This window comes from Oryza glaberrima, chromosome 1 (assembly GCF_000147395.1).
Source record: "Oryza glaberrima chromosome 1, OglaRS2, whole genome shotgun sequence".
Lineage (NCBI taxonomy): Eukaryota > Viridiplantae > Streptophyta > Magnoliopsida > Poales > Poaceae > Oryza > Oryza glaberrima.
In genome coordinates, this window is record NC_068326.1 from 34,257,877 (window position 1) to 34,277,002 (window position 19,126).

The following is a 19,126-nucleotide window of genomic DNA, read 5'->3' on the forward strand; positions in this document are numbered from 1 at the left end:
TGGAAAATACAACCAATACTTATTATAGAAAAGTATTCCACCTCCGGACTTCCGCGAGTCTTAGAAAATAAAGAAACAAATCCCCAACTGCCATTAAGTAATAAAAACAATTGAAAGCTAAAACTACCACATAGGTTTTAACAATTAAGCCCATATACGTTACGCCGTCCATAACGAAACAAAGTTCCTCTCGTAACCAATTTCAAGGGTGTAGCACCGTTACATATAATATCATGTTTCTTATGTGATAGCATCATAAATCAATAATGGATCCAGCTTTAACACATGAAGACAACCTACGTGGAGATTGATATTTTTTGATAATTTTTTTTGTTATCAGATACTTTATTATTTTGGCAACGCTAAATTTACTAACATGGTGTATTGACCCAAAATAAAACCATTTTTTCGTAGAACTAGACACTCTCCTAAGCCAACCACCAAAAATATTTCTACCATTTTGAGGAGAGGGATTTAAAGCAAAGAAAACACATAGTCATGCAAAGGATCCTCTTACGAAGAGAGAGAAACTACCACTTCTATGTAATGACCGTACAAAACAAACTTTTTTATTTGATAGTGTAACCACGATCAATTATTGACAAGTAATTTAGATCCAACAATCGCTTACCTTAACGAGATATTAAGCGAGTTGTTACTGGACGTGAATTCACCGTTCCAAATCCGATGAAATCAATGATTGTCTTTCCCGCATACTGAGGAAACTGAAAGACGCGAGGATAGTTCCCTCAAAAAAAAAAAAAAAAAAAAGACGCGAGCATAAAGCAGAGCGGAGCTGGCCGTACCTAAAAGGCTAAAACCACCGTTCCCGTTCGCACACAGTTTGCTGCAGCACATAGTTTCCGTCTCTGCTTACGATGATTATACTTCCAAATTTCACCAATACAAAAACGTGAATCTTTGAAAGATTTTACACGTGATTACGTGAGCCGCACCAGCGTCCAACAAGTGATGAATCATCATCATATCGGATGATCATTGACTCGTGCCGATGCACGTAGAGTTAGCTGTACACCTTATAAAAAAGTGATTTCAGCCATGCAGGGTTTGGTTGGTGTGGAGTTGCGAACTGCCTTTTCTCCAAGTTGTAGCAATCTGGAGTACTTCGTTGTGGATAAAGTCATAATGGATAGTGTTGATAGCACAGGTCCACACAGCACTATGTTCCAAGCACGTATTGGGATCAACATTGTCGTTTCTTTTGGCGGAGAAGAATAAATACTACTGTAGTTGCTGTCAGTGGTGAAGCCAGAACAAATTGAAGGGGGTGCACCACTCAACCGTACATGTAGTGGCACATAGAATTTTTAAGCCATGGTATACAAAGCGTATGATGGAAATGTGATTAAAAATTCCTACTTAAAAATGTAAAATCAAGGGAGCCATAATAAAAGAGATACTCAGTATTGTAAGTATTGTAAGACACATCGAACCATTGAATAAGGGTGTGTTTTTGTGAGGAGAGGAAAGTAGAAGAAAGCGTATGATTAATTAAATATTAATTATTTTAAACTTGGAAAATGAATTAATATGATTTTTAAAGTAACTTTTCTATAGAAGATCTTTGCAAAAACACATGGCTGGGGAAGTATGTGCGCAAAAAACAAGGGATTTTTCTCCATGCTTCAAACCAACGTACCCTAAAACTGGTGGAGTATGAGTACTACATATTAGAATGTGATAAAATTCAAAAGTCAGGAAGCTAGTGCCATAACTTCTCAAATTGAAATTTTAGTACTTAGGATCAATATACAATTACTCCACTTTCCTAAATCCCAATGTAAATCTTAAACTAGTATGTAGAACCATTAAAATAATAACTGAAATTGAACTCTATATTTAAACTTTAACTCTTTAAGGTTTGAAGTGAAGAATTCAGACAAATTGAGGAAATACGATGAGGAAGATCTATGCCCTTGCCTCTATGTCATTAACATAAGCACATACAGGAGATACACATGATCAGTAAAACGAAAAAAAAACAAAGCAGTACGCTGATGTAGCAAATTGGGCACCAACTGAACGCGTACGGCCAAGTGACCTCGCGGCCGTGCGTCCGTCCTGCCGCGCTTTGGCCAGGCGTCGGGGGGTGCACGTAAGGGAGCTGAGGGGGGTGCACATGTGGCAAAAACAGGATATCAAGCACTGTAAACAGAAATGCAGGGGGGTTCATGTGCACCCCCCTCAGCCAATATAACTTCGCCCCTACGCACAGCCAGATGAGTCAAGAGATATTGGCGGGGGCTCATCCAGCAGCCATGAAACAACAACCAGGGGTGAAGTTATATTGGCTGAGGGGGGTGCACATGAACCCCCCTGCATTTCTGTTTACAGTGCTTGATATCCTGTTTTTGCCACATGTGCACTCCCCTCAGCTCCCTTACGTGCACCCCCTGACGGCTGGCCAAAGCGCGGCAGGACGGACGCACGGCCGCGAGGTCACTTGGCCGCACGTGTTCAGTTGGTGCCCAATTTGCTACATCAGCGTACTGCTTTGTTCTTTTGTTTTTTCGTTTTACTGATCATGTGTATCTCCTGTATGTGCTTATGTTAATGACATAGAGGCAAGGGCATAGATCTTCCTCATCGTATTTCCTCAATTTGTCTGAATTCTTCACTTCAAACATTAAAGAGTTAAAGTTTAAATATAGAGTTCAATTTCAGTTATTATTTTAATGATTCTACATACTAGTTTAGGATTTACATTGGGATTTAGGAAAGTGGAGTAATTGTATATTGATCCTAAGTACTAAAATTTCAATTTGAGAAGTTATGGCACTAGCTCCCTGACTTTTGAATTTTATCACATTCTAATATGTAGTACTCGTACTCCACCAGTTTTAGGGTGTGTTGGTTTGAAGCATGGAGAAAAATCCCTTATTTTTTGCGCACATACTTCCTCAATCGTGTGTTTTTGCAAAGATCTTCTATAGAAAAGTTACTTTAAAAATCATATTAATTCATTTTCCAAGTTTAAAATAATTAATATTTAATTAATCATACGCTTTCTTCTACTTTCCTCTCCTCACAAAAACACACCTTTATTCAATGGTTCGATGTGTCTTACAATACTGAATATCTCTTTTATTATGGCTCCCTTGATTTTACATTTTTATGTAGGAATTTTTAATCACATTTCCATCATACGCTTTTTATACTATGGCTTGAAAATTCTATGTGCCACTACACGTACAGTTGAGTGGTGCACCCCTAGCTTCACCACTGGCTGTGCGTTTGGTTGGGCAAGGGCAACATGTAGAGCAAACATGTCGAAACAACGAGATCGTAGAGTACCAGTGTCTCCGGTCAATGGATTGTTTGGCAATGAACTTGCGTCATGAAAACGAACTATTCTAGATTTTGATTCACTGTCCAGACTCCAAACGTCGATTTTGACGTGCACGACCTTTTGACACGAGCTCATGACTAACCGCAGACGATTTTGGGTATATGTTTTGGAGTGGCACCGAAAATTTTTGTGCTTCAGTCGTTCCAATATAAATACAATCTAATACAAATATAACATATCTTAACACTACATATATAAATAGACATATATTAAGATTCGTAGTAATAAAATATATCACATATGTATTATATTATGTTGTACTTATATTACAACAAAAGTATTCGTATGCATTAATTTTTAGTACGGGTTATTTTTCAAATAAGTTTTCTAAAAGAATTAATTTGTCAAAATATAAGGCTACAATACTACTATCTGAATCAATAACTCAAGTTGAGCAATTTACCACTAATAGCACGTACACGCACATGCAGAGAAGCTCGGTTAGTCGATTAAATTTACCTACGGTGTAGTCAGCAAATCAGTAGGGCTTCACCGCTGCCCATCCACTCCCTCTTTCTCTCTCTCTTTTGAGTGATTATAATGAATATTTAGAAAGTGGGAGGGTGTTTTATACCCGAGGAAGAAAACACCCTTCCATAGTACGGCCCTCGCGGAGGACGTCAAGGAAGCCGCTTGTAAAAAATGGCAGCCCCCACCCCCCCTATAGATGGCCAAATGGGTCGCCTGGGCCAACACGATTGGGCATGGGCCGAGGCTAGTCGGGCCAGGCCATCCCGACCAACATGTTGGGCTAGGTCGTGCCTGCGCACGAGTTGCACTTCCGACCCAGGCACGACCCAATAAGACTCGGGTCGTGCCGGGCCGGACCGGCCAGAAAGCACGATGGCTCATCGTGCTTCTCTATTAAATAAGTCTATTTTTCATCTCTTATCTCTTTGGTTGCGTCTTATATGGCTAGAATAAGTCTATTTTTCCTCCCTCATCTCTTTGGACCGTGTCTTATATGGCTGAAATAAGTCTATTTTGTATACATCTTTCTTTGGGTTGTACCTCAGATGTCTAAATTAAGTCTATGATGGGTCCCTCAACTATTTTTCTTTGGTCGCCGAGCCATGAGGGCCCACCGTGCCGAGGGAGCAGCCCAGACACGACCGGGCCGGCACGGGCCAAATTGTCGTGCCTTGGGCCAGCCCGTCGGGCGTCGGGCCATATGGCCATCTATACCCGCTTTCTGGGAGGGTGGTAGGTGGGGACCAACGGTCATCTGCCATGTAAAAAAAAGCTTTGTAGGGACGGCTTTTTTTTTCTAAAAAAAAAACACCCTCCCGGAGAGCTTTGGGCGATTAGTTTTGTAAATCCCTCAAACGAAAAATTATTATGGTACATAAATAATTTAAAAGATAAAAAAAATTCCACGACGCTACGAGTAGGCTGAACAGAAATTCGTCGAGAAACTGAACTTGATTTTCTGGCCCATATAGGCAAGAATAAGCAGGATCATGGGCCTCCTAAACGAGACCGCAATGTCCGATAAGAGAACGAATTCAGCCTGCACGAGAGCGTGCCATTCAATCGATGGCCCAAAAATGGAATAAGTTCACTTTGTGACCCTCAAAAGTGATCGAAATCTAATTCGTGACCCTAAACCACAAAACCGGATATCTCGACTTCTGAACTCTTAAAACCGGTGCAATTTGACTCCCTATGTGGTTTTGGAGGGCGGTTTTGCTGACGTTGCGCCTACGTGGCAGTATTGACTGGGTCTCCTTTATATGTGGCGTTTAGGTGGCATTTAGATAAAAAAAATATATGTGGGACCCATTTGTCATCCACACATAAAAGAAATTGTGGGGCCGACATACATGTGGAGCCCACAATCATCCTCTCCCCTTCTTCCTCCTCCCTCTCTCTCCATTCTCTCGCCGCGGTCGGGTTCATCCGGGGGCGGCGGCGGCGGGCGGGAGGGCGTTGGAATCACCTCCTGCTCGTGGTTCTTCGCAAACGCCTCCGGGTCGGCGCAGAGCTCGGCGGTATCTCAGCCGTAGTAGCCGGGGAACTCACCGGAGAGCGGGCGGAGGTAGATGACGCGGTCGGGGCCGTACCACGGGTTGCCGGGGAACTCCATGACGGCATCGACTCCAACCGCGTAAGGGTTACCCTTGAGACCGGCGGTCGCATCAGTGCCGTGACGATGGCCGTGAGCAGGAGGGTGAGGCGGAGATGTGGTCCTTACTGCTCGCTTCTCGACATGGGTCCTCCCTGTCATCCATTTTTTTTCGTGGTGGTGGCGGCGGTGGAGTTGTGGTGCTTCTTGATATGTGCATATGCACGTATGCACGCCAATTTGTTTGCTTGTTGCTGAATTGAACAGCTTGAGATTGTGATGGCTCTATTCGACAGGGATGCAAAGTGACGAGTAGATATTGCGTGTGCCGAAGATGGGTGTGCGCAGCGGGTTGGCATTGTCCGGGACACGAGGCTATACCGCCCACCTCCGCCGCCGCTCCCGTAGACGCCGCTACCGCTCGAGCTACGCGGATTCAACCGGTGCGGCGACGAGGTGCAGCTGCGTGCCCTGAGTACGATTCCGGCGACCGTCGAGGGAGATGGGGTTGTCCTGTCGCGTGGGGGCGCTGCTAGATGCCCCGGGCAATGGCGGTGTGTGGCTTTCTGTCGTGGCCCAGCTCCCTTGCTGCTGTCGCCTGTTGTCGCCCGCCGCCGTCGCCGCTCCAGTGCCTGCCGCCGCCACTCCCACGTCTCCGTCGCTCGCAGGCCGCCGTGCCACACCCGCGCCTCAGCTGCTCGCAGCGCGTGGGTCGCCATCGGCGAGGAGGCCGTGGAGCTCAGCCCGAGCGCCGCCCCCGTCGTCGCTCCAGTGCCTGCCGCCACCACTCCCGCGTCTCCGCTGCTCGATCGCCGCCGCTCCGGCCCTCGCCACCCGCCGCGGGAGAGAGAGAGAGGGGGAGTGGCGAGGAGGGAGAAGAAACTGGAGGGAGGGGAGAGAGAGAAGGGACACGTGGGTCCCACAATTTCTTTTATGTGTCAATGACAAATGGGTACCACACATATTTTTTAGTTCTAAATGCCACCTAAACGCCACATGTAAAGGAGACCAGGTCAATAGCGCCACGTCAGCAAAACCGCCCTCCAAAACCGTCTAGCGAGTCAAATTGTACCGGTTTTAAGAGTTTGGGGGTCAAGATATCTAGTTTTATGGTCTAGGGTCACGGATTAGATTTCGATCACTTTTAAGGGTTACAAATAGAACTTATTCCCCCAAAAATCGATCGGCAGTGCTGTCGACCTGAGTCCATGGCCGAAGGGCCGGATACCGTGGTTCACTTCATGTTAACCCAGTAGTAGTTTCATCTTTTAGTGAAGTTATTATAAACGCAACTTTATTCCATCACTCTGTTTAATTCCAAAACATCAATTTGCTTCTACTACAGTGACGCCTGAAGACACAATCACACAAGAAAACAGCACTATCCTTGTCGCTGCATCTTGTATTCTGACAGGCACTTGAGAAAATCTCGCACATATCGATCGTTCACCTCATCATCCCCAAACACCTTGGCGAGCTCCTTCACCTTAACCCCGAACTCGTCGCCTTCCTCTCCCACCATGACTCTCCTCAGCGCGTCCACGATGTCGTTGGCCGCGAACGAGCCGTCGTCCTCGTCGCGAGCCACCTCGACGGCGACCTTCTTCTCGGCGAGCTGCCTGGCGTTGAGGCCCTGCTCGAACATCAGCGGCAGCAGCACCAGCCTGACGCCGTTCGCGAGGCCCTCGGCGATGGAGTTCCAGCCGGCGTGCGTCAGGAACCCGCCGACCGATGCGTGAGCCAAGAACTTGCCCTGTGGTACCCAGCCTCGGCAGACGACTCCGCGGCCGTTGACGCGCTCCTTGAAGCCTCCCGGCAACCCGTCGCCGTCGCCGGCGTCCGGCGGCGCCCTGAATGCCCAGATGAACGGCAGCCCGGATGCCTCAAGACCGAGCGCGATTCTCTGCAGCTGTTCGGCTGTCAGCTTCACCTCGCTGCCGAACGCCGCGTAGACGACGGAGTTTGGTTCTTGCCTGTCCAGCCACCGCAATGTCTCCTCGTGGCCGGCGACGTCTTGTGGCGGCGGCGGAGGGAACATCCCTATTGGGATCACCGGCTTCTGGTAGAGCTCGCCGAGCAGCTCCAGCCACTCCGGCTCGAACTCCTGGTTGCTCCTGACGGCGACGAGCTGGCATCCTTCGATGGACTGACTGAACCGGTAGCTCTCCGACACGCCGGATTCGTCCGGGATCAAGCTCGGTTTGAACAGCTCGCGCGCCTCGTAGCCGCGGAACGCGACGGTGGTGGGGAAGGGGACGTACTCGGGGACGGCGGTGAGGTGCGCCGGCTCCGTCTTGGCGTACGGGCCGCGGCCCTGGAGCGTCTCCGCGGGACCGAAGAAGCAGAGCGCCGCGGCGCCGAACAGGCTGAGGAACGCGCACGGCACGCCGTGCCTCGCGGCGGCGGCCGGCGCCCAGTACGCGGCGTAGTCGGCGAGGACCCAGTCGAGCCTCGACGGGCCCGTCTCCTGCAGCAGCCGAGACAGCTCGCGGGAGAAGGCTTCGTCGTAGGCCCGGCGGAGGTAGGGCCGGAGGTCGTTGGAGGGGAGGTCGATGGTCGCCTCGGCGTGCTCCGGCAGGTGCTCGACGCGCGGCAGCGGGATGTCCACGACGCGGATGCGCCCCGCGAGCGACGGCGGCACGTCGATGAGGCGGCGGGTGTTCCTCGGCGTGGAGAAGAGCGTAACCCGGTGGCCCTGCCGAGCCACGCGCTTGGCGAACTCGGCGAAGGGGAGGATGTGGCCGAAGGCCAGCCATGGCAGCATCACCACGTGCATGCTGCCGCCGACGCCGTCGCCGTCCATCCGAAGACCGTGGCGATTGGCGAGCACACAATACGGAGTATTTTCCAACCAATTTGGAGGGAGGAGAAGAATGGGTAGCTCTACCGCATTGGCTTGACTATCGATGGTCAAATAGGGCGGCAACGGGCGTATACAAATTGGGAAGGAGCAAAGCAAACAATTTGTGTGGCTGCGTCAAGGATGATGATATGTCATCACGCTTGGATTGGATGTAATGCAGGATCACTATCATGGGTGAAATTCAGATGGCGATATGCAGCCTGTCGCTAATAAATTATAAATATTTCTCCTGCAGCATCACGTTGATGGGTACTCCATCTGTGTCATGGATGGGAAGGAGTACTCCATCTGCATGGATGAACTATAAAAAAAAGCGTATATTAGGGTAGGACCAATATCAAATAATTAAAAAAGGTGAGGCTTCGAATCAAATTTGTGTAACTCACCACCTTATAGAGCTAGCCGGAAGACCCCATAGACATTTCTCCTGTGGAGCTACTCAAAATTTGAAGCCGTGGGGCCATAAGCATAAAGTCCCACTACACATGAATGATTATAGAATTGCTAATTCTAGAAATTATAAAGGGTACCCCTTATAATTTCGTTTAATCCCTCCCACAAGCATAAAGGCCTTAGTTCGTTTAAACCCCAAGAGATGAGAAATGGAGGGGATTGAGGAGGAATAATTCCATACCACAATAGGTGTGGAATAATCCCCTCCAAATCCCCCTCAATCTGCTTGTGGGAGGGATTAAACGACCAAGGCCTAATATTCACTTTCCATCAATTGATGAATTTGAATTATCCCATCTTATAGCTTGTGGGTATAGTTTGTGAAAATATGAGAAGGACAAAAAGAAATGATCTAATAGTATATTTTAGTATATTTCATGTCAGTGTATGCTGAATTTGATTATGTATGGACTTTATAATAATTGGTTGTAGCTCGTTGAGCAAATGCCGGAATATTATTCCATTATCAAAAAGGGACATTTTATACATAATCAACTAATTATGTTATAAACTTGAAATTTTTTACTTCTGTTTTTATCTCTTATAATATTCGTTGCAATGCCTTTTAACTAGTACTCCATCCGTTCTAAAATATTACAACTTTTAGCATTTAGATTGTCTTAAAATATAACAGCTTCTCCACCAACATTTCCTTCTCAATCAATCACGACCCATCACCATTCAATTTCCCCACCTTCTCCACTTCTCAACCAATTACAATCTTTCACCATTTTATTTTTCCTACTTTTCTAATAATCGTGTCCAACTCTAATACTCCTTATATCCGGGGACAAATCTCTACTATTATAAAAATTGAAGATGTTTTTGCCGGTACTTTTGGTACGGCATCCGTACTTGATTCGGTTTTTGAGTTCAATCTCTTTTGGAAATACAGATCCGTGTTTGAGTCGGTTTTTAATTTTGTTCATTTTTAGAAATACAGAATGAGTCATATAAGAAATATCTTTAAAAAACTTGCACGCTAACTTGAGACGATCGGACCCCTAATTGTGGCTCATGATTTTGTAAAAAGAATATCCAAGCGAATTCCCAAAGTGAATTTCACCTAAGCTAAACCGTACAACAATAATAAAATTAAAATAGCCTTCACCCGTTGCAACGCACGGGCATTTTTCTAGTATGGTAATACATAAAAGAAACTATAGTGATGGTGGTGGGTCCACCACAGATGACAGATTAGATAATCAGAGCATGTAGATCGGTCGAACGTTCGGACCTTGAAAAACCCCCAAAATACGTTTCAAATTTAAGGTTGAAAATCCAATTTTTGACTGATAAGTATAGATATGGGCGAAAAGATGAGGCCGTAAGTACATATACTAGGCGAGGCCGGTGGGGGGGGGGGGGGGTTGGATATGGATATGACACAAGTTATATCTAGCCTAGTCCAAATCGATAATATGATGGGCTTTATTTAGGAATAAGTTCACCAGACGTTCCTCAGCTATACGTCGAGTCTGTTAAAGGTCTCCTGACCACAATACCAGAAATGTGTACCCTAAACTATGTAAAACCATCCAAAACAAGATCCCAAGGCAGTATAGGTACCCGGTTTTGCTAACGTGGCATACTAATCAGCAAAAATAAAAAAAATGTGGAACCCACATGTAAGTGAGAAGGAAAAATGTAGGGCCCACATGCCAGCATCATCTTCTTCCTTTCTCTTTTCTTCTCTTCTCTTCTGACGCCGACGACAGATGGGGAGAGGTGGCCGCCGATGACTCCGCGCCACTCGGCCTCGTTGATGGCGACGACGACCAACCGGCGCGCTGCTCGGCCTCGTGCTCTGAACAACCCAACCCACAACCCAGCAATGGATGGGAGGGAGATGGCCGCGAGGAGAGCGCCAAGCCTAGCTCGTCGTGGCGTGGGTGGCGTGTGGTGTTGCGGGCGATGGGGTTCGAGGACGACGACGACGTAGATGATGCGGTCGGTGAAGTTGTGAACGATGGCGATGGACTCGCGCGCCGCCGCTCGGACCCCAGGTTGAGCGCCTTCTTCACCCTCGAGAACCCAGGGATGGCGTACGAGAACCACCCCGTGAACGTGTCGGCGAACCTACCGCTGGTGGTGGAGCCGTCGTTGACCTCCGCGCGAGCGCCGTTGTCATCGCCGTCTCCACGCCCTCAGGACCGACGGCAACTGAGGGGATAGGCGCCGCCGACGCCCCCGCCCTCGGGAGAAGCGGAGGCGGAGGCGGAGACGAAGGCGACGGCCGGCGGGTGAGAGCGGCGACTGCCTCTTTCCACCTCACTCGTCGGCTCATTTGCCCCCTCTTCGGCCGTCCTCCTCTCTCCCCCCTCTGGCCGGCCTCATCTTCCCCCTCCCCGACCGGCACCAGCTGCCGCCGCCGCCTCTCACCCCTTTGCTACCGACGGGTGAAGAAGAGAAGGGAAGCTAAAAAAAAAAAGAGAGGAAAAGATGGAGGAGAAAAAAAGAGAGATGTTGACTAGGATGTGGGCCCCACATAACTTTTTTTTAATTTTTTTTGCTGACTAGGATGCCACGTCAGCGAAATCGGGCATCTATACTACATTGGGACCTTTTGTGGACGGTTTTACGTAGTTTAGGGATACACATTTTTAGTATTGTGGTTAGGGGACCTTAAACAGACTCGCGTACAATGAGGGACGCTAGGTGAACTTATTCCTTATACATATGACGTATTGGGCCCTAGTCCAACGTAACGAAATGGATAGGGTCTATCTTGACTTGGACCAGGCCTACAACACAAGTCCATGTCCTTCGATGACTGCGGAAAATTTATTTGGGCCATTAGGAAATCAGGATTAGGCTCAGAGAGAAAGACAATAGAATTAGGAGTAGATTAACTCAGGCACATGGCTCGTCCCAAGGAGACATTGATTGTAATAGAAGTTCCAATTATCCTGTCACGTCAGTAAACTACTCAAACTTCTAACATCCTAGTCCAAACAATCAGCCGTGCTCATCTGCAGTAATCCAAGCCAGACATTGATCCATACCCCTATGCCACTGCCTAAGTCGACCAGACCATCGGTAACAGCGAGCCCGGAGTTGATTAAGGCGCAAACAGCCGAGTTCGCAGTTGAGATTAGCATCAGCAGCGAGTTAAAAAGGACTACGGTACTGCACCCTCCTCAAAAGAGACGGAGGCTACCGCCAAATAGAATTGTTAGCTGCAACACCTAATCTGCAGCCTAGCGTAATTAATTAAACAAGCTAATCCACAGATCTTAACACCCCAACATTCCCTGGCACGCAGCGCACGGTCAGCAGCAGATGGCTGGTAGGAAATGGCCCATCTTGTAGCCACTAAACCCAAAAGAATATGCCCGAGATAATACAATCAAGTGCTAAAAGCCACCTTTCAGGAGCCTCAATGGCATACTAGCTGCGTGGATACGTGTGAAACCAGAGTGTCATCTGTTCCCATATCTTTCCAACTTGTTGGAAATAATAATTCATTAGAGCAAATCTTTTACTATAATAGCTAATTCATATAATAGTTACCTATAAATATATACTACCACACATAATTAATATCTGGTCTCACCTCTCATACACACATGCATATTGGAGCCCGTGTTATAGCTGGCTATAAATTTGTAGTCCGCTGCTCTTATCTCTTCTTTTTTATCTTCTTAAAATATGTTTATAGTTGGCTTATAGTCTACTATTCTACATGCTCTAATAACGGCATTCTGATATTTGATAGTGACATTAATCAATCTTTACTCCATAGTGCTGGAATACCAAAGTTGTTTGAGATGATATTTCGAAGCACTTCGGTTTGGTGCCAAACTTTTGATATTTGAAGTATTAATTTTCAATACCGCAGGTAAAACATTTCAATATTCTACCAATTCTTTTGTAGTGCTAAAATCTCCCTAGGCTTTTGATTATTTACTGGTATATAAATTTGTTTTAAGAATATTCAGAACTAACGAGCAGTAGATAATTTTTTAATACCGAGAGTGCCCCAGGTGGAGAGAATGATGGCGGTGGGCCGTCATCTCCTAGGAAGCAGTGCCAAACCCTTCCTTCCTCCTCTCGTCCCACCTCCTCGTCTTGCTCCACAGTACACTCGCACACCCACCACACGCCGTCTCTCTCAAAAAAAAATAGAAGCCCAATACAGCCAGTACACCAATCCCCCCACTCCCGGTCCCCTCGGATTCCGCCCATGCCGCCTTCCCGCCGAGAGCCCTAGCCAAGCCCGCTCGCTGCTTGCTAACCCCCCTCCGCGCGCGCTCACCCGAGTCCTAGGGTTCCAGCGAGCGGCGAGGAGGTAGCTCGTTCGCGCGCGCGTCAAATCCCATGGCGGGCGCCGCCCCGCTGCGCGACTCCCTCCGCCGCCTCTGCACCGACGTCGGCTGGTCCTACGCCGTCTTCTGGAGGGCCACCCGCGCCGCCGACTCCCAGCGGCTGTGAGCGCTCTCACTCTGATCCCCTTCCCCTCCCTGAATTTTCTCCCACACACCTCAGTTCAACTCGACTTGCTAGTTGCTACCACCAGTACTGGTAGTGTACTCCGTAGTTGCTGCCGCCGTGGTGGAATTGGCTGCAGAAGAACTGCGCCCTTTTTTTTTTTGCTTCCTAGGACTGCAATAAATGCCATTGATTGCCACCTTCTTTGCCGCAAACAACTGGACAAGTGGTCCTTCCGATGGCGGGTTCATTGATTTTGGCTGGAGCTGAGTTCGAATTGCACTTTCGTTTTTGACTTTTGTGTGGCAGGAAATTGGTGTGGGGGGATGGACACTATGAGCGGGCGGCCGGAGCGCCGTCGATCTCCGGCTTCGAGGCCATGGACCTGCTGCTCAAGGAGAAGGCCGCGGCGTTGCGGAGCGGCACCGGGCGCGGTGGTGGCGGCGGCGAGGGGCACGCGGCTGATGGCGCCGCGGGACACGGCCATGACAGGGTGGACGCGCTCGTGCACAAGGCCATGGCGCAACAGGTCCACGTCGTGGGAGAAGGGTAATTTGGTTTTCGTTACTAGTAGTGTTTTATTTTGGATTTGTGCTCTGGTTCTATGGGGGTAGTGGTGTGATTTGGTTCTGCTATTGCTGTTGCTGGCCAGGGTGATTGGTCAGGCTGCACTGACAGGGTTGCATCGGTGGATCGTTCACGATATTGTTGATGAGTGTGAGGAAGAAGATGAGGTAATTGCCTTCGATATTGCCCTAGTTGGTGGTGTAGCTCAAATTTAAAATATACATGCCTTAAGTACATTTAGGACTAGGAGTTACAATGTGGATTGATTCATAAATTAGTTGCTCTGAACATATGATGTACTGTTCATCATACCATTCCAAATTAGAGCTGCTGTTTCAGAGGACAAATCCCCTTTAATTTGTTTTCTAGGTCACTCTGCTTGCTTTGCTAACTCTATTTGTTGTATATCTTTTTGTTTTTCTGTAGCGAATGAGCTTGAATTTCGTTGTTACAACTCTTTAGTTCCATCTTGATGCAGGTATTGCTGGAGATGAAGGGCCAGTTTTGTGCAGGAATACAGGTCTTTGTGCTATTTCTTTCATGTTCCATTACCATCAGCTTCCCCATCCCTCGTGTTCATCTAAAGATGCTTGCTTCTTAACAGACAATTGCAGTGATACCTGTCCTTCCACGAGGCGTTATTCAGCTTGGCTCCACAAAAATGGTAAGTTACTTACTCATTATGGCCTCGTGAAGGTGCTGAGATTACCTACTCCCTCCGTCCCAAAAAAACTCAACTTCTACAGTTTGAATTTTGTCCCATAAAAAACCAATTTCTACCATCCTACCTACCCTCAGCACGTAAAACGAGAAATTTTATTCCTTCAATACTCTTTACCTACCTATCACTCTTACTATTTTTTCAATGATTAAAGGTATTTTTGTCATTCTCCATCTCCACTAATTTCACCTCGGGATGCTAGGAATGTATTTTTTGTGGGACGGAGGGAGTATATCCTAGTCCTTTGCAGAACAGTAACCCTTTATTTCTGCTTTGCTCACACTTTCCTGTACTAATGAAAAGAAAAAACTTTACTCTATCACGAGGTTCAAAATATATGGTTTTCTTTATATATATTTGTCTGCCCCCTACCCGCCCTTTTTTTTCATTTCCACTTCTGTTTCCTACTTGTAGTGAACTTGAACCGTTCTGCTGACAATTTTGAACAGTGTGCCTCCACAAATTTTGAAATAAAGATTAGGTTAGGGGTCTTATTCTATATCCTATATAATCCGTCCTGGATCCTGATGAGCTAGCAGAAACAACAAAAAATGTTCCTTCTGTTTTTTGTTTTATTTGTTCAATTCAAAATTCAGTGGTTTCTATTTTGTTTCAAAGGTTATGGAGGAAGCAGCATTTATAGATCATGTCAGATCTTTGTTTCAGCAGCTGGGTAGTTCAACTGCAGTTGTTCCGTGTGGTTCCTTTGTACAAGATTCGATTATGAGAACTCCATTTCACAAATCACTTGGTGTGCCTACCTCTTCGCACTCGGAAGACCTTGCTGGTGGTGGAAATACTTATAATGATGACATGATTAACCACCAGTTCAGGCATCAGAAGTCACCAGCCTCGACAATTCAGTCATTTAACCCTGTACAACAGTTCTATGCTGGGCCTACTTTCTGTCGTCCAGTAACTATTGCATCACGTTGTGATCTCTTCCAACCTGACCATGGATCAACCTTTACTTTGAACAGTCAGTCAGAGGACAATAGATCGACAGCTTTACTCAAAAATAGTGTTTCACATTCTAAAACATCAAATGATGCCTTTTCACACGCTTTTAACCCCCTCAATGAACCCAACGTCTCCATTTCAGGCAGAAGAGAGTGTGTAAGCATAGAACAACATGGTTCTTGCCGTAATGGAGAAATGGAAATAACAATAGGCCGCACTGCTTCTTCAAGTTGTACAGGCAAAACAAATATTATCAATAAAGTGGATGATTTGCTGAGTCAGGATTGTTTGGTAGATTGTCAGGCAAGCAATGCCACATCTATGAACAGAAAGTTTCAGACAATGTCCATTGTTGATAATACAAAGCTTCAAGATGGTTCTTATGCAATTCCACATGCTGCACTTGTTGACTCTACCCGATATTCAGACTGCTTTCAATCGCTTCTTGGCACAATCCAAGGTAGTTCTTCCAGCAATTCAAATGCAATTCATGTGGATACTTCTCATAATGCTGTCCATGGAAAGAGTAACTTTTGCCCTTTAGGAGATAGGAATGCTGCTAATTCAAGTGACTTGGCTGAACTTCTGGCATCGCCAATACCATTAGAGTTGACTGGGGGAAACGATTTGTTTGATGTACTGCAACTTCAGCAGAAGCCAAATGGTTCAAATAATAGTGAAGTAAACAATCGTCAATCAATGCCTTATGGTTCAGAGCAAGCTGTTAAGTCTCTGATTGGATGTGTGGATGATGATTTCACTGGATTGATCACAGAAGCTGATCCAGACCAGCTCCTGGATGCAATAGTTTCAAAGATAATCACAGGGCACAAGCAGAACGTGGATACCAGTGCTTCTTGTAGTACTACAGTGGCAGGCTTTGACAGACCACTTCATTCTGATTGCCACCTATATACCACAGGACCATCATCAGGGCCAATATTTTGTAATTTTGCCAGTGTTGCTCCTGTAGCAATTAAAACTGAAGGGCCTGCTGCAGGTTCCAGGCAATCATCTTCTAGTATAGATAAATCTGCAGGATGCTCTCAGACACAGGAAAGTTACAAATCACAGATAAGGCTTTGGGTTGAGAATAACCATAGTGTGGGATCAGATAGTCTTTCAACTGGACAAGCATCTGACAGTCTTTCAACTGGACAGTGTAAAAGGAGTGATGAAATAGGTAAATCAAACCGAAAGAGATCTAGACCAGGGGAGAGTGCAAGACCGAGGCCTAAAGATCGGCAAATGATTCAAGACCGTATAAAGGAGCTTCGTGAAATAGTACCTAACAGTGCAAAGGTAACAGCACCAACACATAGATACCCCTATATTGACCTTTAAAATAAAACACATTATTTATCATATTTTTGGTACTTAGATTTCTGTTTGATTAAACAGTGTAGCATTGATACATTACTGGAGAAGACCATTAAGCATATGCTTTTCTTGCAAAATGTTGCAAAGCATGCTGATAAGTTGAAGAAATCTGGGGAGCCAAAGGTATGTTGCATGATAGTACTTATTTTTAGTTATGTATCAGTATCTTGTATGAACAAGGAACAGACATTAATGAGAGTGAACATCTAGCACAACAGATAATGTGGTACTTTTCCTTGTTATTTAGTACTCCATCCATTTCTTATTATAAGTTGTTTTGACTTTTTTTCTAGTCAAACTCTTATAAGCTTGATCAAATTTATAGAAAAATATAATAATATTTCCAATATAAAATAAACATACTATCAAAATATTTACAATGTTATATTTAATGAAACTACTTAGATATGATAAGTGTTGCTAAATTTTTCTATAAACTTGGTTAAACCTAAAGAAGTTTGACTAGAAAAAAAAAGTCAAAACGACTTATAATATGAAACGGAGGGAGTAGTAAATTAGCTGAGCCCAAAACAGACAATCTCTACATTCTTGATATTCTTCGTCGTTCCATTTTCGTCATTAGCTTGCTGCTACTGATAATTGATACAGGTAAATGACAGGCATTACATGATCAACATTCAAATTTCCTATGGTCCTTTTGGAGATCTCCTGGAGTTAAGAGTTTCAGAAATCAGCATTGTCTTGTTTCAGCAAGTCTTTTTGGAACCTGCTGTTCATAATGAAATGTGATTGAAGTTGTTTTAAAGCCAAAGTTGTCAATAAATGACTAATTTATCTGCCAATAGCCCAATAGGTCAAAATTTTCGAAATTGACTGTTTTGTATTTTTCGATGGTGACAGACCTTTACTATCATAAATTTGTGAAGAATGCTATTAACATAATTTTCTTTCTTCAATGGGTACTTTTCAAGTAATCCATTGGATTTCTAACTTGATTAGCCCCGATAGATAGAAAAGAAAGGTAGATTTCATTGCTATATTTCATTTTGTCAGAGTGTTTTTTATGAATACATTAGTAATCTAACTATTAATTTACTCAAGCTACCCTAATCCGTGTGAAATTTTCTTGTTTCATGGAAGCAGATTGTTAGTCAAGAAGAAGGTTTGCTCTTGAAAGATAACTTTGAAGGTGGTGCAACCTGGGCCTTTGAAGTTGGTACGCGATCTATGACATGTCCAATCATAGTAGAGGATCTCAATCCACCCCGTCAAATGCTTGTGGAGGTATTTGCTACTTCTCTGTTTTCTTAGTTCTTGTAAATGCTACTGCACGGTAATTCTGAGTGATGATTCGAACATGTTGTAATTGTTCAGATGCTTTGTAAAGAGAGAGGAATCTTCTTGGAAATAGCTGATCAAATTAGAGGTTTAGGGTTGACTATCTTGAAAGGTGTGATGGAAGTTCGTAAAGATAAGATTTGGGCTCGCTTTGCTGTTGAGGTATTAAATCTTTCCTCGTCTCTCTTCAACTTAGTACCAGTTCTTATGACTATCAATTTTTCTGCCAAAACACCAAGCAAAATCACATTCTAGCGTGATTTGATTATGAAGCTACAAGTGGTGTGGACTGAGTAGTATATCAAAGTTTAATTAAAATATTGAAATTTCTGCAGGCAAACAAGGATGTAACTCGGATGGAAATATTTCTTTCTCTTGTCCATCTTCTGGAACCTAGCACTGGGAGCTCTATTTTGTCAGCAGGTGTTGAGAACACTAGCCTGCCGCGCGATAGTTTCTTTCCATCGTCTATTCCAGCCACTGGTTTCTCCAACTGCTTGTGACACGATGTACCATACCTCAGCAAGTGGAGCGCTGTGAGTGGGTAAAGTTTCACCTGCCGTGACCTTTTCTCCCTGCCTTGTTCTAGCTGCCACAGATAGTTACGCTGACTCCAGTATCTTGTTGCCTGTCTCCACGGCTGACGTTGTGGCAAATTACTGGTCAGTAAGGGAGAGATGTGTGTTTTGTCCTAACCTTAAACTACATCGCAGCCAGCCTTTGTGAGGGAAGAAGCTTTAGCGTAGGAAATTGTTGTTTTAGGCAGGCTCCACAAGTGTAAGAAATGCAGTACATAAATGATTAGAGATTTAGAGTTAGGATAGCATCAGGTTTTTCTGCTATGTAATATCTGCATTCATGTGCCCATTTGGCTCTCTGGATCTGCTGACCTGGTTGTGTATTTGCAGTTCGGTCTTTTTCCTCTGTTCAGCAAGTACCACTTGAATGAGTGCCTCACCATTTTTTACTGAATACTGAGGTGTGTAATTTGGAACCGCAGATTAACAGAATACACAG

The 19,126-nt window shown here is 45.4% G+C and overlaps 2 protein-coding genes across 3 annotated transcripts; one reads left to right on the plus strand and one right to left on the minus strand.

The window, feature by feature from the left end:
* Positions 1 to 6,612: 6,612 nt before the first annotated feature.
* Positions 6,613 to 8,415, minus strand: LOC127774302 (putative UDP-rhamnose:rhamnosyltransferase 1). Its single transcript, XM_052300532.1, has one exon. The coding sequence runs from the start codon at positions 8,236 to 8,238 to the stop codon at positions 6,817 to 6,819; it is 1,422 nt and encodes a 473-aa protein (XP_052156492.1). The 5' UTR covers positions 8,239 to 8,415; the 3' UTR covers positions 6,613 to 6,816.
* Positions 8,416 to 12,826: 4,411 nt separating this feature from the next.
* LOC127774291 (transcription factor LHW-like) lies at positions 12,827 to 19,043 on the plus strand. 2 transcript variants are annotated; one of them, XR_008017713.1, is made up of 10 exons: positions 12,827 to 13,181; positions 13,492 to 13,731; positions 13,835 to 13,916; positions 14,228 to 14,269; positions 14,354 to 14,413; positions 15,089 to 16,732; positions 16,832 to 16,933; positions 17,420 to 17,484; positions 17,915 to 18,055; positions 18,146 to 18,270. XR_008017713.1 is itself a non-coding variant. In XM_052300525.1 (10 exons), exons 1-10 carry the CDS (start codon positions 13,072 to 13,074, stop codon positions 18,610 to 18,612), a joined length of 2,715 nt encoding a protein of 904 aa, XP_052156485.1. In that variant the 5' UTR covers positions 12,829 to 13,071; the 3' UTR covers positions 18,613 to 19,043. The 2 variants fall into 2 exon arrangements, 1 of the variants encoding a protein (XP_052156485.1); XM_052300525.1 differs by lacking the exon at positions 17,420 to 17,484 and adding an exon at positions 18,445 to 19,043 and having other exon boundaries at positions 12,829 to 13,181; positions 18,146 to 18,271.
* The last annotated feature ends 83 nt before the right edge of the window (positions 19,044 to 19,126 follow it).